Here is a 24,740-nt window from a genome sequence, read left to right as displayed (position 1 = left end):
ATTTGCATATTTGAAAACCCAAAATAATTTGTGGGGTTTGTGTGGGTATTCTTAATGAGTGGGCAAATAAAATGAGGACACGTGGCATGGGAGAAAAATGGTACCTCAACACATTTCTACATGAATTTTCTTTTCTTTTCTTTTCATTTTTGATATTTCACTTTATTTATTAATTGAGCTAAAGTTCATAGTACGTACGAAGTTACTAATTAACCTGCAACCTTTCTCAAATCTCATTATTGACGAGCAAAGAATAATGTTTCATGTCCTATCTGCAATAGTCAAACTGGAGTTGCCATATAGAATTTAATTAAGCACCTGTTGAGACATCTAATCTTTGTCTTTTTTTTTTTTTTTTTTTTGCTAAACACATGTAATCTTTGTCTTGTGCTGCTGTTTTGCGCATATATGGATAGATAAAACCAAAGCCCTTAAGACTATTGTTGTTGTTGGCCATTGAATGAGTTTATTTTATTAAAGTATAATTATTCTTAAAAAAAATATATTTTATAATAAAACAATGCTAATTTTGTATTTCTAAAATAACAATATTAGAGATACAACTTGTTGATATATGAAAAATTGTGATTTGAGTAATATTATTGTCACACAATCTAATTATTAATACAATTTTATTATGCACTAATCACAATCGACCATGTTAACTATAAAAGAAGAGAAAATCTAGGAACCTAACAAAATTTTCACAATACCTTTATTTTTAATTGTAGTAGATCTAGAATCTTAACATAATATTTTATTTAGTTATATTTTGACCTATGATGGACTGACACCTTAATGGGTTTGGCTCACCTTCAGTACTTTTTTAACTGGAGGTGTCCTTTTGTTTTAAATACACAATAGTAAGTGGTAGTAAGTTTAATCTCCATATTTTGTTTAGTTTGTGGGTAATGTGGCAGTTTCTCGTTAAAATAAAAAGAGATTCCAGTTAAAAAAAAAGTACGGGAAGTAAGCCAAACTCCATCTTAATTGTTATAAAAATGTTATGACACTTTATTGTGCCTGTGTAACAACTCAAAATAGAAGAAGTGAAAAGTTTATGGAAAATTATTAGGTACTCTCGGAGTATCATAAATGCGTACTCCCCCCTTTACATAAATGGTGGGTCCCATCATGAATTTAATTAGTGAGACTCACCATTCATGTGAGAAAAGAGAATACGCATTTATGATACTCCGAAAGTACACAATAATTTTCCAAAGTTAGGTACCAAAATTTTGTTTCCTATTAAAGAGATATAAAGTATATATCAATTTTATACCATATTAGGAGGTTCATTGTAAAACACAATACATATATATAAATATTTTTTTAAAAAAAAAGAGGGAAAAGTTAGCAGAAACTCTAAAGATGTTGGTTTATAAACTATTTTTAGAAATGTTTTAAGGAAAAAAATGATAAAATAATTTATTTTTATATTTTTGTATTTCTTATAAAAGTGATATTCAATTTTTTCTAATAAATTAACAATTAACCTAAAAACACCCGTTAACATGCATAACTCACATAAAAAATGTGAGAGATGCTCTATTATGCTTTCATAAATCTTCAAGTCAATCCATGTAATTTATTTGTGTTATTTCTCTTTTATGTTTCTCCTTCTCTACAATTCTCATTATTATTTTCTATTTCTCCTTTAATTTCAACATTTCCAAAAGTATTGGAAATATAGGTTGATGTCATTTTCTCAATTATTGAGAGGAAGGCCAGAGTCAGCCACCAAACTTATGTTAAAAAGCATATGCCTTAGCATAAATCTGCCATGCTTTTGCATGATACTCACACGAAACTAAAAGGTGTAGAGAGATTTTTACCTTTTTAGGTCTCCTTCCCATTAAGCACCACGTGCAGCTTCTCAGCTACCCCAAAACACAAACAATGTATGTCACGTTTCTCATCAACAAGTCCCCATCAAAATCCACATGGAAAAGGACGCCCCCCAAAGCCTAACCTTATATGCGTTGGCTTTACGTTTGGGTGGGGGACTTTTGTTGTTTCTACGCGTGATTTATACCTTATTCTTAGAACTCACCGTCCCCACTTGGAACCGATCGACCAAAAACTCATTAAGATTTCTATGTCCACAAATTTTTTCCAAAAAATTTAAAGCAGCAAGGTTTATTAATTCTAATTTGAATTTGTTACTAAAATTATTTAATGAAAATTTATATATCTACAATATTTTAACAACAAATCATAGGTGATAAATTGTTAGTGGTTTTAATTTAAATCTACAACTGAAATTACGTTTTTGTTTATCAATAACAACTGGCGATAACATGACACTTCTAATTTGGGTGAGTTTGGTTCAGCTTTTTGTAAAAGTGCATAATGAAAAAGTGGAGTTTTCAAAAAGTGCATAATTGAAAAAGGGCATTTTCAAAAAGTTGAGTGTTTGGTAAAAACTGTTAAAAAGTGTTTTTTGAAAAAGCTGAGTGTTTGGCTAGCACTTATAAAAGTGGCAGTTTGAGGAATAAATTACTAAAAAGGACAATGTATATATAAGAGCATTTCCAGCAGGTTAGACAAATTTTTGTGCTGTTTGGACAATCAACAGTGACATTTATTTTTTACCTATCCACTTTTTTAATTTTTATTTTGTAATCAAATTTATTCTTTTTTAATATTTATTTTTTTCTTTTTCTATTCATTCTCAACAATTATATTTTTCAACAAAAAGTGTTACATCCACAATATTTTTTGCAATACTTTCACAAGAATCATAACAAAATCTTATATGAAAAGTTGTTACTAGTTCTAATTTGAACCCATTACTGAAATTATATTTTTACTCATCAATATTAGCTAATTACTTAAAATTTATTATGAAAATATTGTGAAAATATTGTGGTAATATTTTTAAATTGTGATTTCTAATACTTTGCCTTTTTTTTCCTCCATACGTTTTCTTTTCCTTTTTTTTTTTCTCTTGTATTTTGTCCACCACACATGTATACATTATTTTGTCCACATCCTCTCCTTTTTCTTTTTCTTTACTTCCACACCTCCACTTTCCAGAAGCTCCTCATTCTTTCATTCTTTCCTCTTTTATTTTTCCTTTACTTCCACTTGATGATTCCAAAGCTCTCCGGCTCTCTCAATTTCTTCTCTTTTTTTTTTTCTTTTTTTTTTTTTCCACTTGATTTCCAGAAGCTCTCCACAAACCACTGCTGACGCTATACACTTCTGCTTCTTGACTTATATGAAGCAAATTGCTCACGGACCTGAACTGAACATTGAGAAGCCTCACGACCTGAACTGAACACCTTGGGTTCGGTCTTTCTTCGTCTTCCTCTTCTTCTTTTTTCTTTCTGTCTTTCTGTGTGTTTATGGTTGTTTGGCCGTGGGTTTGTGCTATTTGATTTCTGTAGTTTTGGATTGTGGTTTGTGCTTTGGGTAATGATTTTTCTGTGTGTTTTTTGGGTTGATTTCTCATGAGTATGGGTTGGTTATGATTTCTCTATTCTTTGGGTTGATTTCTCACGGAGAGGGCAGAGCAGAGAGATGAGATGAGGGGCGTGAGGTTAGCGTTTAGAGAACTGATATATTTGGGGTATTTCCGTAATTCCATCGATAGCAACGGTAACCTATCAAAACGCGCAGTGTGCGTTTTCATTTATGGACCCTCAGAGGTCCATAAAATTTCCGCATTTAGTCCGTGTTTTTTCACTATGCTCAAAACGCAACTTTTATCAAAAAGTTGCGTTTTGGGCTTAACCAAACGCAATTTTAGGCCTGACTTTTTTCAAAAAGCCCTTTTTGGGCTCAAAACGTGGAAACAAATGGACACTTTATTGTGAAAATAACATTTCTAATACTTTTTTCTCACAGGCAATATCATGTTATTTAAGATTTATTGTGAAAATATTGTGAATATAACATTTTTTAAAATTCAATTCACTTTGGGTCACGAGATTTTTCAAATTTCCAATGAGTAATGTTACACAAGCAAAAAAATTTTACAATATATTTTTTTTATTAAGTTGGTAAGTTTTCGTTGGTTTTCATTTAGACCCAACAATAACATCACTTTTTTACTTACCATTAACAACCTGTCACATTAACAAATGTCAATTTTTTGTGGCTCTAAGCCTTTTTATTTCCAATGCCATCAAGTAATCTTTATATTGAGGTAAAAAAAATAAAGAGAGTAAATTTTTGATAGCTTTTGAAATGTATATAATAATCAAGTTAAGAGCATATTTTCTGGGTTATAGCCTTATAGCTCATTGAATTTATAAACTCTTTTATTGTCCAATAAGAAATTTAAGATTCAATTCCATTTGCACTAAAAAAGAATCTTTATGTTTGAACCTAATGGTAAAAAAATTATCACCATTATTTCAACTCCTATCATGTGTATATGTTATGTGTAGTAGATGTTTTAGTTTCAATTTCTAGTAGCCAAGAGCCTTTTAACTCAATTAATTGCTAATGAAGGCATACATAGTTTAAATCTTTACTCTCATAACTATCAAATTATATTAAAAAAAAATCTAGTATATATCTTTTTTTGAAAAAAAAAGGTTAGTAGGATGGCTTTGGAGATTATAATAAATTACTAGCATGTAACCCTTGCAAACACATGGATGCATTTAAAAAATTAAACACAATTTTTATTATAAAAATATAAATAATTAGTCAAATTATTAAGAAAAAATAGCATGTAACACGCATTAATGCATACGTATAGATAAATTTAAAATTAAACACAATTTTTATTATAAAATATAAATAATTAGTCAAATTATTATTTTTTTAAAGTAAACGTAATTAGTCAAATATTAAAATTCTTACTTAAATTTAATACTACTTATGATCATTTTTTTTTCTAATTTTTAATAAGATAGAACGTATAATGATTTTTATTAAGTATATGAGATTTTTTTTATTATATTTCATTAATATTTTTTTTATGAGAATAGTTTATTAATATTAGATTTTTAGTATTTTGCACTCATTAACTCACTTGGCACAAAGATTAAAAAATTTAAGTGGACACATGGTACAAACTTAAGTGGATAATTATGATATGGTCCCTATATAAATTTAGACACATGGTGCAAAATTGAATTTTTTTTTTTTTTTTTTTTGAGAAAAGCATAATTGAATTCTAATTAAACTTTCTTTAAACTTTGCCTATTAATATATACTAGATTATAAGATATACTAAGATGCAAAGTATCATTCATATATATAATTTAAATATTATTGATAGTCATTCTTATATTTTGTTAACTCTTTAAAAAGTTTTGTAAGAATATTATTAGGTATAAAATATGTGGGTTCTAGTTAGTTCAACTAGCTAGTAAAGTCTCTAATAGTTGAATAAGAGATCTGGGGTTCAATCCCTGCCTACATCAAAAAATGATTAATGTCTTGGTTTGAAGATTTGCAATATATTTGCTAAAAAATTGCAGGTGTTTCCTTAATAGCTAATTGTTGGGAAAATTTTCAAATCTTTAGATTGATAGCAAGTCAGCAACGAGCCTTTGTTGCTCCATCCCAAAGTCGAAAAGACATTGTCTGCACTTGATTATACAATATTGGATTTAAATTACACACTTAATATGAATATTTATATGGGGAAATGATTCAAACATAGAAAATACAAAATAGTAAAATATTTATATACTTTAATAGGGGTAGATTAAAGAACAAAGAGAGATATAACAGAAAAATTATATAATCGATTATAAGATGACATTACAATTGTAACATTAAAATTAAAATTATAGTGTTACAATCATTGTCACTAATTGGATGCAGCAAAAATTTCTTGTAACATACATTGTTATTTTTACTCACGATTGAGTGAGTTTGAAATTTTAGTTGCATCTCTCAATGCATCAAAAAAGTGGCCTAAAACCTTTTTTTTTTTTTAAGTATAATCTTATTTAAGTCTAGAATTTTAAATTGTGATACATGTTGTTGATTTATTTTATTAATTCTTTATAGTTTACAATTGTTATTCAAGAGGAAAATAAATTTTATACTCAATTATATATTTTGAGTTCTAAAAGTATGATCATTACTTAGGGTGAATTTGGTTCAACTTTTTGTTATTATACTTTTTGAAAAAGTGGGGGTTTTAAAAAGTGCGATATGAAACTAAGTTTTTTTTGTAGAAGTTGAGTATTTGGTAAAAACTGTTAAAAAATGCTTTTTGAAAAAGCAGTATATTTGGCTAGCACTTATAAAAGTGGCAGTTTGAGAGGTAAATTATTAAAAAGGAAAATATATATATATATATATATATATATATATATATATATATATATATATATACATAAAAGGGAGTTTATTTCATACTTAAATCAACTACTTTATATACTTACTCAAAAATTAGTTTTTGATTAAGTATATAAGGGATTTTAATTTTAACACACCACTTAAATTAATTTTTTCTCATCAATATTAACTAGTAACAATCCATCATTTAAGATTTATTGTAAAAATATTGAGAAAATATTGCAGTAGTATTTCTCAATTTTAATTTCTTATTCTTTATTTTATTTTTCCATATCTCTTTAATTGTTTTTTCATCCACACATTTCTTTTATTTATTTATTTTTCCTCTTTTTTTCTCCTCCACACACATAACTCTCTATCTTCACTTTTACTTTTGCTTTTTCTTTTTTACCACTGTCCACTTTAGAACATATGAGTGCCAAAAGCTTTCTCTCTCTCTCTCACTCTCACACAGTTACACACACAGAGATTGCTGGCGGATGTTCATGCATGCCTGTACTCTTCCCCGCCACCACTTGTCCTCCTCCCCACCGCGGCTTAGATGGGTCAATTTGCTTTGTCTTTTTTTTTTCCCTGGTTTGATTAATTTTGAAATTGTGATTTGAGTTTGTATTTTGATTGAGATTGAGTTTAGAGATGTTTGAGAGAGAAAATATCTGAAATGATTTTGTTGTTAGCTGTTGTAAATATTGAGTAAAAAAAAAAATATATATATATATATATATATATAAAACATATTTGGGAGAGAGGAATCTAGCGTGAGGTGAGCTCCAGAGAGGTGTGCTCCAGAGAGGTGTTATTCTTTGATTTATCAAAGGATAAAATTGGGTTTTCAATAAAATATTTGGGCAATTTGATAATTGAATACTGCCTCCAATGGTAATATTTATGAAACATGCATTGGTTTTTGCAAAAGTATGTGAGAGCTGTCCATTGTTAAAGTACTCTTATTCACATTTCAAAATGTAGTTTTTTAGAAGAAACAACTTTTAAAACCTTACTAAACGCACATTTTATTTTTTTGGTTTCAAAAAGCGCGTTTCAATTTTTAGAAGTTGAAACAAACGCACGCTTAATAAGTAAATATTTGAACTGTACCCAACTTCTACTAAAGCTTGTTTAGTTAGAAGCTGAAACAAACGCACACTTAATAAGTTAATATTTGAACCGTACCCAACTTCTACTAAAGCTTGTTTAGTCATTGTTAAACTCATTTATTGAAAGCTACCTCACAATTTTTTATGGCTTCAATAGTTTTATAATTGTTTATAATGTTTTGGTGCAGCCAAAGATGATTTGGTTACTCTATCATTGTTTAAAAATTAGAGGCATTAGAGTAAGTTTGAGTTTCAATACAAACTGGACCATTAGTTTCTTCGAAGAGGTGATCCACTCTCTTCTTCAACTAGAAATTATAATATCTTTAGTTAATTGTTCTTCTTTGACTTTTTTTCCCCCCACACTTTCTTTTTCTTATTTTAATGCCATTTGCTTTCAATGTTTCTTCTTTTGCACAGTTGGCATGAAAAGGTTAGTGTCCTTGTTCCTCAAAGTGAAACCCTAAGACCTCATAAGATGTCACATAACAATGAATATGCCTATTTTTCATAATTAGTAGTGATAATGAAAAACTAACATACTTTTATTAGCCACTACAGAAACAATGAACTTTCTTGTCAATGACAAATAAACATCATTTGTATATAATAAATGCCGTTTTCAAATATAGCTAGCTAATAGTGTTAGATTTCCTTACCATATCAGGCTAGTCTCATCAGATTTTTTTGACAAACAATATCAAATTATATCATATTTGCAATAATCGTCATTAAATAATTAAAATATAGCAATTTTATTAGTTGAAGTATTTTGAATTACTAGCAATTGACCATGATATTTTATATTATTGATCCTAAACTTTTCTCTCTCTCTCTCTCTCTTTTTTTTTTTTGAGATGATTGAATCTATCTATTCTATATCTTCTATTTAAATTAGGGTTTTCATATTATTTGCCTACACTTATTTAAGGGGTAATTTGGACTGTAACTTAATAGGGAGCATAAAAATTAACCGATTCTTTTATTGTCAAGACCATCTTTAGTTAGGTTGTTTGAGATAAAATATTCTATACATGAACATAGTTTTCCTCCAGTCCAACTACATTAAATATTTTCACTCCATTATGTGACCAATAAATAGTGGGTTCTTCTATGGTACACTTGGAATATGATACCCTCTACAGTTAGAACCGTTCATTTCAAATGTTTTTTAATCTTAATATTTTATTTATATTTATGAAGAAAATATATAAATTAAAACACTTGAAAATACATTATTAAAATGAATATATGATTATCATCACAGAATCACAAGCGGTTGTTATGATGGAGTTTAAAACACTTCAAAATTACTATTAATATGATTATTTTATGAATGTCATTGTAATGGGTTTAAAGAACTTTCCAAAAAAATAATGTGCCTCATGATTCATGAATATTTTTTCAAAACTAAATTGCAATTTATACCCTTAAAATTTGAGGTGATTTTGATTTTTTCCTTTAAATTTTTAAAATTTAGATCCATATCCCTAACGATAACTTATCATTTGGATTGAAACCCTTTCGTTCATGCGCCTTGATGAGATGTTCCTTAAATGTCATCTTAGCTCAAAAGGATGAAATGTTATAAATCCAAAATTTGAAAATTTAGGAGGCAAAATCAAATCCCTAACTTTAATGTTGTAAATTGTAATTTTAGTCAAAATAATATCTAACACAACTCTAATAAGATTAAAAAACGACAAAGTTTTGAATGAAAAAAAAAAAGGAAAAAAAATGAAGAAGACATTTTTAGATTAGTTAGCACTTAACAAACTCATTATCATGACAGATTAATGTAATGACTTAAATCTAAACAATACTTAAAGTTAGGATTATGGATGCAAATCTTGAAACATTTTTGTTAGGAGATAAAATTAAAATTAAAATTATCCCAAACTGTGCCAGTTAACCTAATTCTAATTAATAATAAAACCAGGTATGGCTTCTAAGAGCATCTCCAACAGCACTAGGCATATCTAAAATTTGGAGAAAAAAACCACTATTCACGCCCAAAATGAAGTCCAGCAGCCTCTCTATCTCTATTTTTTTTTTTAGATTTGCTACAGTGACTCTCCAGGTCTGGAGAGCACTGTAGCAATCACTGTAGCGTTTGCAAAAAATATTTCTCATTAAACTAATACCGGTTGAATTAAAAAAATAGTTTTTTCTCTTTCCTTCCTTTCTCTTTCTTCTTCACTCCGTCTCTCTCTTGCTTCTCTTTAGAAAAAAACTCTCTCTTTGCTTCTCATCAGAAAACGACGGTGAAGCATAAAACCGACGAAGCTCTCTCTCACAAAACGATCTGCCCAGATATTTTGAAGCCCAAATCGTGGCTCAACCACCAGTGAGGAAGAACGGAAATCTGAGAACATCGGTCAACAATGGAAATCTGAGAATATCGGTCAACAACGGAAATCGGTACCCAAAATTTGATTTCATGGTTTTTTTTGAATAATGTTTGAATTTATTGGTGGTTTTGCATGATTTGCTATTGCTACTGTCTGAATTTAGTTTTGGATTTATGGGTTTTTTCTATGTATCTCTGATTTGTGTTTTTCTTTTCACTCTGTTTCTTGATCTCATCTATAGCTATTTAATCAATCTTATTTAGAGTCAATAAGCTAATCTGATTCCTTTTAGTTTCTTATTTTTTAATAAATTTTTTGGCTTCATCTCTATTTTTGCATGCCAACTGTTCGACTTAAGGCCTTCCCTGATACAGAGCTTAATCCCTTTCTTTCTTCCTTCCTTCTTCTTGTTCTTTTATTTTTTTTTCAATGCATTTTGATTCATGTGTTACAGTAATATGATTGAAATCTTGCTCTGAGGAAAACAGAGAAGGCAGGGGAAACTTGGGAAATTTTTTCTTAGACAGTAGTTGTTGAATATATATATAGACACACACCAACAGAGAGGTTTCTGAGAGAAGCAATGGACGGGAATAAGAAAACGGCGTCATCTTCTTCCTTGACTTCTGAACTTTTTAGGTCCAATTAAAGAATCTTCTTTGTCATCTGGGATTTTTGGGTCTATCTTTGTGCCTTCAACCAAAGTATTGGTTTTAATCTTAATTCAATTCTGTTGTTTTGAGCTAATGTTTAGAATCTATAAATATGTGATGTATTTTCTTTGATTGTTTCGATTTGATTTTCATTGATTTGATTTTTTTATGTTCGTCTGTTTTTTGCATTTTATGGTATTGGTACCAATTTTGTTTTTACAGTGGGCGCCTTCTACAGTTTGTCTATCTCTCTCTCTAAAACTTTCTCTCTCCATCTCAATTGAACTGATTCATACTCCCTTGTCATCTCCAATTGAATTGATTCATCTCAAAGTTCAGGGAGTGTGTGAGCTTTTTTTCCATGTTCTGTTATATGTCTTTATCATACTTTATGTTTCGGAACCTAAAAGATTGGAGATTGGATATAATTTTCAGTTGCAAGGGTGATACAATAGATTGCAAAGAGATGAAGTGGTAATTCCACAGTGCAAGCACTCACCAAAGTGGCTGGTTATTGTTAACAATCAACAACCAAAAAAAATGAAAAAAAGGAGATTTGAGCCATCTTCACCTTCTAATCTGGAGTTTGAACATTTAGAGGATGATGATGCTCTACAAGTTCCGATTGTAAACTTGGAGAGACCACCGGGGGTGAAAGCTGAAAAAGAAAGATTGAAGAAACAAAAATGCAAAGAAGGTACGACTTCTCACATAGAAGATGTATTGAATGTTATGATGGAAGAAAAAAGAAAAATGAATGAGATGAAAATGGCTTGTATTGAGAAAGGACGTCTTGCAGACCATGAGCAGGAGATGGCTCGAATTCTTCTTGAGGATAAAAAACTTGAAATGGAAAAAATGAAAATAGAATTGGCTATGAAAAATTTGAAAGAGGCAAATGTAATGGAAAAAATGAGATTGGATAGATTGAAGGAGGACAATGAAATGGAGAAAATTAGAATGAAACAAGTGAAGGAGGAAACAGAGATTATGATGATGGATATAAGTACATTGTCTTCAATGCAGCAAGAATATATTCATCAGCGCCAAATGGAGATCCTTGAAAAACGAAGGTCTAGTCATTAGACTACTATATTCATCAATGCTCTTGTTTTGTATGATTAAGAGAGCGTTTAAAACTTTTTTTTGTTACAATATGATTCTACTGACTAAGGATACATGTTGGGTCACTCACTTTTTTTTGTTGCAATGTGATCCTACTGTACTATATACATGTATCCAAGATGATGTTCAACTTTACAGCTAATTTTCATTAGCTTTTAAAATGTAAAGCTTCTTTTGTATCAGTAGCTTGCTACAATGAAACAGGCAGGTTTAGTATTTCATGTTAACTGTGAAATGTCAAACTTCTTTTGTATTGATGTTTTTATTCTTTAATGTAGTACTGGTGAGATTCATATATGCTTCCCATGACTAGTCCCTATTGGTATCATCGCTTATTTGCTGGTTGTTGACAGGAGGAGTGGGGTTAATTTAATACATAATGTTTTTTACAATTGTGTGTCAGTTCTAGATTTTATTCTTAAGCTGAAACAACATTGCTTTAGCCAACAAATGAGTGACTATGCGATCTTCATGAATACTTCTAATTGTAGCTTGATCTTCATGACTATATGTCTTGTACAGGTACTTTAAAAATTCTATGTAATTTGAAATTTATCAAAACTATGTAAATCTTAAAATTTATCAAGTTTTTTGAAACATATGACTATTGAGAAATATTACCATTTGAAAAATATGACCCTTAAAAAAAAGCCTATATAATTGTTGAAAATTTTGAAAAAGTTTTGAAAATTTTGAAAATGTTACCGTTGGGAAGTTTAAAAATATAGCTGTTAGAAATTTGAAAAATATAGTTATTGGGGAAGAATAAAAAAATAATAAAGAAAGATTAAAGAAATAATAAAGAAAGAATGAATAAATAATATTTAAATGAGATAGAGAAAGAATAGAGAGTCTGTTGGAAAGTGTATTTTAAAAAGTGGGTAGCTAAAAGCTAAATATCACTGTTCATTCTCCAAACAGGCAAAAATTAGGCAAAAATTTGGAGAGGCTGCTGGAGATGCTCTAAGTTGTTTTGCTCAAAATTCAAGTCATCGGTTAGCTCAAATTCTCACTAACCTAACCTTTAACAGGGTTAACCGTACCCAAAGCCGAAACTGTACCCAGCCGACCAGTAGGACCGACTTAAAATCTAAAAAATAGGAAAAGCCCAAAGGAGGCCCAGACTGTGTCCGACGTGGCCTTCGAGGAGGGCGTCTTGAGTCACGACAAACTCACCTACGCATTTTTCATACCAACCCCTTTCCTCTACTTCCAATCTCATTGTATTTTTATACTACCATGCATCTGGACCGTCCATTTTCTATTAAGTCTCACATAGATCAACGGTGAAGATCAGCCTGAGTTGTTGGCTCAGATTAAGAGAGGGTTTAAGGTCGTTTGGCTCTTATTATTTATTTATTTATTTTATAGAAAACATCTTAAAAATATAATTTGTTGTTAGAAAACACCTTAATGATAATTTTTTTTCCTTATATCTATTTAGAAAAAGAAATATCATAAAAAAGTCTTTTATAGTTGTTTTATAAATAAAATTTTTATAACAAATAGTTTACAAATTTGTTACAATATTTTTTTTTGCGAATAGTGTTTATTACACACAATAGCTCTTGAGAGTGTGTGTAAAACTGTTTGTGTGTAATAAGTTTAACTCATTTTTTGATTGAATAAATTATTATTGAAACAAATAAAAAAAATACAATACTAAAATAAATATTTTCTTTTAATTTTTGAATTTTATATTTATGAAAAATATACCATCAAAAATAGATTACAATTTTTGAAGTGAAGGCTTGAGGAGTATGGTATGATGTGCCTAGATGCAATGAGGAGGTGGGCGTGGGAAACTATAAAACGACAGAATTTTGACATAAACCAATGGTTTATTGGGTAAATTCTACCTTAGTTCCAACTTCCAAGATTCTGAGTGTTTTAATGCATAAGACATGATACGAGAAAGACAAAGGACAGAGCTAAAACTTGGAATTAAGGGGGGCAGAAGTATAAATAAAAAGAAAAAAAAATTTGAAACTCCAAATAAACATTCATTTAATAAACTATCAATAAAGAAAAATACACAAAATTATTGTTTTTTAAGATATTATAATGCAATTATTTATGAAAATGGAACTCATCGTCTTAATATATTGTATGTGTGAGGTCTATTAGACACTAACTAATAGACAAAAACACTATAGACAAAACTACAAAAAAAAAATCACAAAACATCACAGGCTATTGCTAAAGACAAAACTACAAAAAAAAAAAAAAAAAAAATTTACAAAACATCAATGGCAATAAGAGTTGATTGTTGCGTGTGGTGTTGTGTTTATCAGATGACAACTTTTTCATTTATAAAAGAATATAAATTATGGGCTAAAGACAAAGATGGGTCAGTCAGGTTTTTACCTTTATTTAACTATTTCTTTTTACTCTAATTTATTTTGCTTTGAGTATCTCCGTCCCAGGCTTCCAGCGTCTCTGACTCCCTACTCTTGCTTAGGTGCTCTATGCTATGAGAGGATACCTTTGCTTTTGTCGCTAGTTGCCGAATTCCTCTCCTTTGTATTCAGCCGTAAGTTAGTTAGGTTTTCCTTCTTCTTCTTTTTTTTTTTTTTTTTTTTTTTTTTTTGTTTTTTGTTTTTTGAATGGCTTAGAAATCCCCTTCTTTTTTCCCTTTTATTATATTTGTGAGGTAGGTTGAGTGTTTCCTACTCCTAGGCTAGGTAGATTAGAATCGGCTTTGATTTCTTTTTTTTCTTGTATTTGTTTTGGGGTGTTGTTTGGACCTAATTTTTGTTGTTGGGCTAATTTTTTTTTATAGCATTTAAAAATATCAATAATATTGTTAAGGGGGCAAAATGCAATTTTATTGAAACAAATTGTTAAAAATAATATATTATATATATAGTTATATACTATTTTTTTTTAAATCGGGGGGGGGGGGGCTGCCCTCCAGGTCCAACAATAGCTTCGTCCTTGCATATAACATATATTTTTTTGTCCACGCCTCTATTGTATTGGTTTAGAACACTAGAGCATAAAATATTGGACCTAAATTTTTAGAGAAGTATTATGTCTATAACATTTTCACAATAAATTATAGGTGATTAGTTGTTATCGACTTATCGATTATAATTTAAACTTATCATTGAAATTATTTTATTACCTTACCAATAACAACTTGTATAACTTTTATTTATTTATTTAATTTTCATTTTCCTATTAAGACAAAACATCCAAAATTTTATGACAATTTTATTATTTTTTAAAAAACTCTGTTTTCTTTCCAAAAACAGAACCCTCGCAGGCCACCATAGCAACGTTTGGAAAAGCAACATATCACAACCATCCATTCCTAGGCCGGCAAAAACCAACGGTGCACCATTCTTACAGGTTTACACATAAATCCAGACGATAAGACCTCGAATACACCGCCAACCTGCGCTTTTTTTTTTTTTTAAAACACAGTAAGCAAGCAGTACAGAAAGAAAGAGAGAGAAAAAAAAAGAGCGAATCGCAGGCAAATTACAAAGCAAGTCAGACAGGCAGACAAAAAAAAAAAAATTCAGTTCCATTTCTCTATTTGCCTAAGAACCTCCGCTCGATTTTTCACATTTATAAATATAAAAATTAAAAATATCAAAAAACAAATCATAACACATTGATTTCTGTTTATATATATATATATATATATATATATTGGCCTCAGCCGCACGCTTCATAAAAAGCCTTCTCTCTCTTTGCTTCGTTTTTAGGGTTTTCTCTCACAGAGATATTATTTTGTGAGTGTGAGACTCTGTGAGATAGAAAGCTTTGCAATTTGTCTGTTGAAAAATGGCTGCTTCTACCATGCTCAGATCTGCGGCTACACCTACGGCTTCTTTCATCGAGGCCTCTTCTTCACCGTCCGATCGGCTTTCCAAGGTTGTTATTCTTTATTACTTCACTGAATCCATTTCCATAAACTTTGATGAGTTTTTGTTTTTTTCGATTCGGCTTTTGTTGATTTTTTTTTTGGTTCGGTTTTGTTGTTTTTCTAAACGGAAATGTAATTTTGTTTAGGCTTTTGGTTGCCGAGAAAATTTTCCGAAATGAAAGAAATCTTTTTTTTGGTTATTAGCAACTTCATCACTCAAGCACCACGAGGAGTGTAAAAACCAGTTCAATTTGGCTGAGTTTCTAATGAGTTTGATTAGATTTTTAGATCATATATATATATATATATATATATATTTCAGAGTTGATTTCATTACTTTTCTTTTAACTAGTTTTATTTTATTTTTTAAATTTGTTTTGCTGAGGCGTTTGGTTGGTGAGAAAATGTTGCAAAATGAAGAAAATCATTATTAAAAATAAACTTTATTACTATAAAAAAAAAAATTAAAATCACTGCAATTTTGTCCAAGTTAGCTTGAATTTGAATTTTTTATTTATAAGATCATGTATGTCTATATCGATTGGAGCTTGATTTCTTTACTCTGCATTTACACAAAGAATCACACACACATTAAAATAATATAATTGTTATTAGTTAATGAATTTTCTGCTAATCTTCTCAAAATTCTCAGGTTTCAAGCATCAGTTTCAGTCGCAACCTCAACATGTCGAAGCACCAATCTAGCCTTTTCGGTACCTCTGTTCCCAGTGGCTCATCTTCCTTACAGTTGAGTAATCCAACAATTTTAATTTTTATACATTATGTACGTATGTATCTCTGTTTGTTTATATGCAGTATGTGTATGTCTATATTATGAATTTCGTGTTCTCTTGAAGTGATTGAAACTGGAATTATTGAATCAATTGTCAGGACATGTAGTGTGAGGAATGTCCAGCCCGTTAAGGCTACTGCTACTGAAGCACCTCCTACAGTTCCAAGTATGAATGCAAATTACACAAATTATTTGTATTTTAAATTTCTCTGTGATGTATTAGTGATTTTGTGCTTGTTGGTGGTGCTCACTTTTATGTTTATTTGTTTAGGATCAAGGACTGGTGGGAAGACAAGGATTGGAATCAACGGTATGTTTTCCTAGGAGTACTGTTGTTGTGTTCTGTTTTGGTTTTTAGAAATACAGTGGTTTGCAGGTTGATAATGTATGTTAAAGCATATTTAAAACTGTTTTTGTTTGTAGTTGTAGGGTTATGCATTAATTAAATGAATATTTATAGTTGACTTGAAGATTGGATGTTAATGTGAGGATTTATAGCTGTAGATTATTGTGATTTATGTGTATTGTTTTTGCTTTTATGGTTTTTACTATTGATGTTAGTTAATAGCAGGTGAAAAGTAAGGCTTGGGATGCCAAAGAGGAAACTACTTATAAAGGGGTTTATGGGTTTGCACATTGTTTAAGTGTTGAGATATTTCACAGTTTTACTAAAATTCTGTAGTTTTTTCATTGTTTGCTTATGGGTCTATTATTAAGTAGTTTAAAGAGTTCAGTACATGATAACAGCTGTCCCATCTATCTTGGTTATGGAATATAAACTCTGTTTGTTATGCCCAATGTGGTAAATTACTTGGATAGGGTCTAATCCGCTGTTATGTCCTCTGAATATGGTAAGCACTCAAAGGATTTTCTTTGGGCGTTGCTTCTGATGTAGGTCGGAGTGCTGCCCTGCCAACAAAAGGGGTTTTTGGTGGGTTGCATTTTAGGGTTGGGTGGGAGCTTCTGTTCTTTGTGGCCATAAAAAGAATGTAATTAGAGACTTTGTGATGCTTTTGTTTGAATTTTAGTGGGATCATGGTGATTGATTCTCTCATGCTTTGGTTTGATGATTTTAAGATTAAATGCATTACCTTGTGCTTGCTTATTTCAACCCTTTCTAGAAGGATCTCTTAAAATTTGGTTCGAGTTATTTAATGTAACTTATGAGTATTGGACTAGGGAATTTGTTTTTCATTTAGGTGGCCTGCATTATAGGTGGCACTTTGGTTTGATATATGTAGGACCTTGTATGGATTGTTTGCATGGTCTGTTATCTAGACAATGTATAACTTGGTTTCTCCTATAAAGAAAAAATTTATTTAGTCTTATTGGTCAACTTGATTTTGGCTTCAAGTTTCTAGATTATCAGTTCTACTAAGTTTGGCTCAGTGGTTGCTTGTGTCATTCTTTGTCTTTTGTGGCCGAAATGATGTACCATTTAAAATTTCAATTGCATGTGCTAGGTGACTTCTTTGCTTACCTACTAAAAATAGTAAAATTCTTATTGCCTCATATCATTCAGAAGTTATTTCATTCTGCCTACAAATGATGATATATCCATGATCCTCATCTTACACAGGTTTTGGTCGAATTGGAAGGTTGGTACTTCGAGTTGCAATCTCCAGGGATGGTATTGACGTTGTATCCGTCAATGATCCTTTTATTGATGCTAAGTACATGGTATGTACATTCAGTCTCTTTCTTGTAAATCACAGATTTGGAGATACTGGATGATGAACATTTGGTGATTATTATGGAAGTCCAATTTAAAATTTTGGTTTTGCTACTAGTTAGTCCTTCTGTTTTAGTTAAAGTCTAAATCGCAAATTACACTCCTAAAGTTTGGGGTAGTTTGATTTTGCCCCCTAATGTTCTAAAAATTTGATCTGCTCCTCTAACATTAGGGTTTGTTTTGATTGGGATCCATTCTGTCCATGCCTGTGCCTAGATGGCTGTTAAATGCTACCTAAGAATGTCACATGTGATAGTTGGTCCAATGAAAACATACTGTGTCATTTACATATGCCACATCAACTAAATAGCCCAGAAACAAAAATTAAAAAAATTCTTTTAAAATCCAAAAATTAATCTAATAAAATATAACAATTTTGTAACATAATTTTATTTGCATCTCGATCTAAACCCATTTTAGAAATGAAATTAAATAGAACAAGTGGAGTGGGAGAAATGTGATCTTGATCTACAAGACAAAATATAAATACATAAGGCCCTGTACTCTCTTGAGGTGCTACTATAAATTGGAGCGGAAGTGTGAAACCCTATTAAAGAGGTCCTCTGACAAGCAGCTGGGTACTTATTCCTTAACGCGGGACCTCGGAAAGCTGTCTTTGCACTTTTAGTTGTAGAGGATCTGATTGAAACAATGGCATCTCAGACTGCTAGTGCTATTGTCCTTATATTAGGGACCCATATGGCTCTTGGCTCGCTATGGTGCCTACACATTATATGGTGTTTTGAAACATGTGGTTCACTCTATGAGTGTGCATTTGGTTGCATCCCTGTGTTTTCTTTTTTTCCCTTTTCTATTACTCATGAGGTGGGAGAGTTGGACTATTAACTTCTCTTTTACATTAGGATAGTGATCTAATTAGTCGTTTTGAGTTCTCTTTTTATGATAGTTTGGCAGTAACTTACTGTACATTTTTTGTAGGCATACATGTTTAAGTACGACTCTACTCATGGAGTTTTCAAGGGAACCATCCGGGTCCTGGATGACTCCACTTTGGAAATTAATGGGAAACAGATTAAAGTTGTAAGTAAAAGGTATTGGCCCTAACATCTCGTCCTTATCTTTGTGTCTGAATTTAGTATTAATTGCAGGAACATCTAAAGTTATATCTACTAAGGAGTAACTTCCATGACTACTTATTCTCTCAGGGACCCAGCAGAGATTCCTTGGGGTGATTTTGGGGCAGACTATGTTGTCGAATCCTCTGGGGTTTTCACAACAATTGAGAAGGCTTCAACACACAAGAAGGTTGGTGTGATAATCAATTATGCTCTCTCTCTCTCTCTCTCTCTCTCTCTCCATATATTTCCTTTATTATGAATCACTTACTCTTCATATTTACAATTTTTAAGTTGAGCTTTTTTCGATTTGCCTCTACAGGGTGGTGCCAAGAAAGTTGTAATATCAGCTCCATCAGCTGATGCACCTATGTTTGTGGTAGGAGTAAATGAGAAGACATACAAGCCAAATATGGATATTGTTTCCAATGCAAGCTGCACTACCAATTGTCTTGCTCCTTTAGCAAAGGTCTGGTTGCGCATCTTAAAGCTTATTATGTTCTATTCATCTTTTTTATTATTCTTTTGCTTTTTATGTTTAATAATAACCTGGTAGAAGATGAATTTGAAATGTCTACCTGTTCTCTTGATATTTATCTAATTTTTTGTGCTCCTGTTTTGCAGGTGGTTGATGAAGAATTCGGTATCATTGAAGGTCTAATGACAACAGTGCATGCAACTACAGGTCTCTGTCTCCCTCTGTCTCTCTCTCTCTCTGTGTTAAACCATGTTGCATGTTTTGTAACAAATTTATGGTGTTCTATTTTCAGCAACTCAAAAAACTGTCGATGGTCCTTCAATGAAGGATTGGAGAGGGGGCCGTGGAGCTGCACAAAACATCATTCCTAGTTCAACTGGTGCTGCAAAGGTGTGGTGATTACTCCAAGAAATATAATTTAGGACAATTGCATTAGATACAACCCTTTATATTGGTGGTGAGTGTCATTGTAACTTAATGTTTTTGGTATTGCAGGCAGTTGGGAAAGTTCTTCCACAGCTTAATGGAAAGCTTACTGGAATGGCCTTCCGTGTCCCAACACCTAATGTTTCTGTCGTAGACTTAACTTGTCGACTTGAGAAGAGTGCTTCCTATGAAGATGTCAAGGCAGCTATTAAGTATGTTTTTTTTTTTTTTTTTTAAATTATTTATTATTATTTTTTTTATGTGATCTTGTGTATTCTCTTCTTTTGGCAGTTGTTTGGGGTCTTTCATGATGTGATGTTTTTACTTGATGATTGACTGAATTCACCTTGGAATTTTCAAATACAGGTATGCCTCAGAGGGGCCACTGAGAGGCATTCTTGGATACACAGATGAGGATGTTGTCTCCAATGATTTTGTTGGTGACTCAAGGTATCTCTCTCTTGTGCTTTGATTGTTTTGTGGTCTTTTACTTCTATATGTTGGTGAAAAATATTGGCAAATGGCAATTTCAAGCTCTTTGAGGCCTCCTTTGTTTTATAGAAATTGTTTGAATTCATCAGTGGAAATAAAATTGTCTTATTTTGTGCTGGATTGGCTTTCTGGTTCCTGTGATAATGTTCTTTAAGAAAGTACTAGAGAATGCATCATCTTCTATTCCTTGATATTTCGACCTTTGTGCCTAGCAATTGCACTGCACTTCACAAGATTCCAGGATCTGCACCTTTGTCAATCTCATCCTTGCTTGCTTTTACAGACTAGTTGAAATGACGTTGAGATTTGCAATCTCCATTTGGTTTCAATGGATTTTGTTTCATTTCAGGTCAAGTATATTCGATGCAAAGGCAGGGATTGGGCTCAATAACTCGTTCATGAAGCTTGTTTCATGGTACGACAATGAGTGGGGATACAGGTACAGCTTCTCTCTTCCTCAGCCACCAACGCACAAAGATATTGACAAATGCAACTCCTTTACTAACAATTTTCATGCAATTGTGTATGACCGATCGTATTTGTTGTTTTTTTTCTTTTTCTTACAGTAACCGAGTATTGGACCTTATAGAGCACATGGCATTGGTAGCATCGCTCAATTAAAAAATACCATCAGACGTTTTCTTCTGTTGGATGGCACTGCAATTTTTAGCACTTGCTATATGAAGTTTGATCAAAAGAGTAGGATATAAGTTTGATAGTTTTCGGTTTTATTGTTTGAGTGGACTTCATAATAATGTGAGTTTAGGCATTGCATGATGCGACTTCAAAATAATATGAAATATTCAAAAAAATGTATGAGGAGCTCATTCCAGTAATACATAACGTTTGGACTTTGCCATCTATACTACAACCATTTTCTCCAATTTTCCCATATTTACTTGAGAGCTTGATATTGTGTCCAGGCAACGCCTTCTCGTTTTGGCTGAATTTCTGAGTTAGGTTGATGGGTGTATCTTAGTGCCCATTTGGTAGGCTGTTTTTGACTTTTGATGGCCTTTTAGTATTATTTGAAAAGCTGGGAGCCCATGTCTTTTAGCAAAACGGTTTTGGTGTTAATGAGATTTCAAGAATGCTCCAAAAAAAGAAAAAGAAAAAGAAAAAAAAAAAAACAAAATAAAAGCTCTAGAATGATAATGTATCAGTATTATGTATAATCCCTAGATTTTAGTTGAAATATCAAATATACATAAGCGTAGGCAAAGATTTACTTTTACTCAAAAGGTAGTGCCAGCACTTGCGCTCAAATATGTTCTCATACGTATTTTCCTTTCGATAATTACAATTTTTGTACGAAAGCCAAAAGAAAAACCATTGTTATATTTGTTAATACCTAGCGGAAGAAGTCAAGAAGAGAATGGTCAAATTTGATTTTGACAGACTGAACTGAACCCATTGACTCTTCGATCTAAAATTTTAATTTAAGGGAAAATGGTGATCGCGACTAACAGAGCAGTTTTCCACAGGTCAAAAGCTTGGGTTTCTTGAGGTTGAGGATTAAAATACATGGATGTGCCAATTTCAGAAAAAGACCTATCATCAACATCAACACGGTTTTTTTCTTTTTTTGGATAGGCATCAACACATGTTTTGACTCAACATTATCATTATCACCTCCAATCCTCTAATCATTACTTGCTTCCTCCTCTTCTGAAATATAAAAAGCAAATGTCCTTAAGATACACTACACTCATGCAAAAAATTAAGATCTATAGTAACAAAAAGAGAACTTAAGAGAGAATACCACATTAAAAAGGCACCACTACCTTCTCTAGGAAAAGTGACCCCTAGCAAAATAAAAAGCTAAAAGCAACATAAACATGATCATGAATCATGACCCTAGAAAATCCAATCTATTGAGTTCAGAAAAATTAAAGAAACAAGATCCATCCTAAGAATTATTTGGACATCTTAATAATCATTCGAACATGGGGATTAGTTGTATCTGCTATTTTTATTGTTGATGATTAACAGTTCAAAGATTAACTCACAAACAGAAGCTTGCTATGAAATCATTTGCACTACAGTATCAAGGACACTATAGATCAAGCTAAGGCACATTTCATTATGCCATGAACAAGCAGCATAATTTAATTAGTTGAAATATTTCTAATTTTAATTTGAATGAGATGCGACTTAGTAAATAATCCTACCCAAGATTTTAATGTCCTAAGCTTGAGGCATGACAATGGTAGTGCAAACATAGTAAAGCTGAATTTACAACATGATTCTAGTAGAAGTAAAAGAACTATCTACCAATCTAACCAACTAAACTTCATGTCTATAACAGAGAGAGACTATTATTTGGGCATTGATTTTTGTTGATAAATATATGGAGAGCAGCTCTCATAAAAGGCATTATAATAATGGCAATAATTCCGTAAGAGTACAAGCCTCAGCTCAGATAGAGATATCATGATGAGTAAAAACTCCTCGCACTACGTTTTCTAGAAATATTAAGAGTAAGCTCTCTACTTATAAGAAATCCAAGGATGTCAAGCATTGAGAGTTGAGACGCTGAAATCAACCCCTCCAATACGGTAAGTATTTGTTTCACAAAATTCAATTTTTAGGTCATCCATCCATTAGTTTGTCCCACCAAATCAGTATGCTGACCTGGTGAGAGTGCGGGTTATAAAATACTTTCCCCTTGATGACTAGTTAATGGATTTATCATTTATATAAATATATATATATATATATATATATATATTTTTTTTTTTTTCCTTTCAATTCAGGCATTTTTACTATAGTATATTTAGAAATAATTTTGTATGTAGTTTCTCACAAAATTTCCTTTGCTAGATTAATTTTTTGATTTTACCTTTTTTCTCGTGATTTATTGTTTACATGGAAGTCATAAAGTTATTTCTAATCTCTCTCTCTCTCTCTCTCTCTCTCTCTCTCTCTCTCTCTCGTTATAGTTTACAACTCAACTTAATGTCAAATTGTCAATCCCTTTGTTTGGATGGATGATATTTTCATAAAACCTTTAGCTCGTGTCTCCTTTCAGTAATTGCCTTTCAAGCTAGACTCATTTGATTTCTATACTCAAACTTGAGGGAGAGTGTTACATTACTTCTAGTTTTTATTTTTTATTTTTTATATATTAGCAAATTAATAAGGATATTTTTGTAAACATACTATAAACCCTGTTATAAATATATGCTAAGTTAAGGGCATGACAAACACCTAAACTCTCTCTCTCTCTCTCTATATATATATTATTCCTCTTTTCTCTTAACCCTAATTTCATAATTTACAATTCAATTGAAGTTATGATTTATTATTTCTAAAGTAACATTTTAGTAGTTGTTGCTCAAAAGATAATCATATATATCATTTTAAATTTGAAATAGAGAAAAAATCCAATTATAATTCAAATTAGAGTCTAAAATGATTAGAATCATTTTGGTCCACTTTGGTTCATGTCGGTCCATCTTACCCATTTAGGTCCATTTAGTCCAGTTTGGTTCACTTTAGTCCACTTAGGTTCCGTTGGTCAATTTGGCTATATGTTGCTCTTCAATCCATGATACTCCTTAAATATACAAAAACATGATAAAAATAACATAAGAAATAAATTAAAACAATGTAAAATAATTGAACTATTTAGTTAGTGTAATGCATATTTCTTTTGTACTTTTTCTTATATTTATCTACATAAAACTTTTTACAAGTTCTAGAAGTGCTTAAATTGATTAGAATGGAGAAGGTTAATATATGAAGATTGAGAAATATTGTCAAGATAGTTGCAACAATGTTTTGTAATGTAAAACAATTTCGATAGCATTGCTTAGAGGACCAAAATTATTAAACACTAGTTGCAGACCCACGTATTATGTGTAATAATTTTTTAGGTAAAAAAACTATTTTAGTCCCTAGACTTTATAAAGAGTTTTTTTTTTTTTTTTTTAATAAATAGTTTTATCATATTTTTCCATAATCATGTCTACAACTTTTTTCTTTTAATCATTATCATGTATTTATTGGTTGATGATTTGTATAACATAGATATTAAATAAGAGGAAGAACTATTCATTAGATTTTTTTAAGTCATGGTGTATGAAGATTATGATTATATACATACATACTGTAGGGACACGATTTGCGTTAAACCGCAGCAGAGTTGGGTTCGCACGTAAATAGGCCCATACAATATCATTTGTAGAGAGTGGGATCGAAAGGCTTAGTTGTGTTTACCCGGCGGTGGTTTTGTTAAGGAGCTCCTATATGGTTCAGGTGTATCCACCTCCGGAACCCCCCTCCTTTAGGTTACATATTTTTTCTTTTATATTAGCATGCATTCAATTTCCTTCGTCCACGTGTAGGGTCGACCTTTCCAAGAC

The 24,740-nt window shown here is 31.2% G+C and overlaps 1 protein-coding gene across 1 annotated transcript; it reads left to right on the top strand.

Moving 5' to 3' along the window:
• The first annotated feature begins 15,011 nt into the window (after window positions 1–15,011).
• On the top strand, window positions 15,012–21,257 carry LOC126720399 (glyceraldehyde-3-phosphate dehydrogenase GAPCP2, chloroplastic-like). Its single transcript, XM_050422833.1, has 14 exons — window positions 15,012–15,384; window positions 16,029–16,123; window positions 16,268–16,335; window positions 16,441–16,479; window positions 17,749–17,849; window positions 18,841–18,953; window positions 19,068–19,167; window positions 19,300–19,446; window positions 19,602–19,662; window positions 19,748–19,845; window positions 19,951–20,093; window positions 20,248–20,331; window positions 20,723–20,812; window positions 20,940–21,257. The coding sequence occupies exons 1-14, from the start codon at window positions 15,295–15,297 to the stop codon at window positions 20,992–20,994; spliced, it is 1,284 nt and encodes a 427-aa protein (XP_050278790.1). The 5' UTR covers window positions 15,012–15,294; the 3' UTR covers window positions 20,995–21,257.
• The last annotated feature ends 3,483 nt before the right edge of the window (window positions 21,258–24,740 follow it).

Source organism: Quercus robur, chromosome 4 (assembly GCF_932294415.1).
Source record: "Quercus robur chromosome 4, dhQueRobu3.1, whole genome shotgun sequence".
Taxonomy (NCBI): domain Eukaryota; kingdom Viridiplantae; phylum Streptophyta; class Magnoliopsida; order Fagales; family Fagaceae; genus Quercus; species Quercus robur.
This window is presented reverse-complemented; position numbering and strand designations above follow the sequence as displayed.

Bases quoted from the DNA above. Each gene is read 5' to 3' on its own strand.
- LOC126720399 (XM_050422833.1), top strand. From the start codon at position 15,295: ATGGCTGCTTCTACCATGCTCAGATCTGCGGCTACACCTACGGCTTCT. The intron at 15,385-16,028 runs GTTGTTATTCTT...CAAAATTCTCAG, and splicing joins CGTCCGATCGGCTTTCCAAG to GTTTCAAGCATCAGTTTCAG. The intron at 16,336-16,440 runs GTATGAATGCAA...TTATTTGTTTAG, and splicing joins AGCACCTCCTACAGTTCCAA to GATCAAGGACTGGTGGGAAG.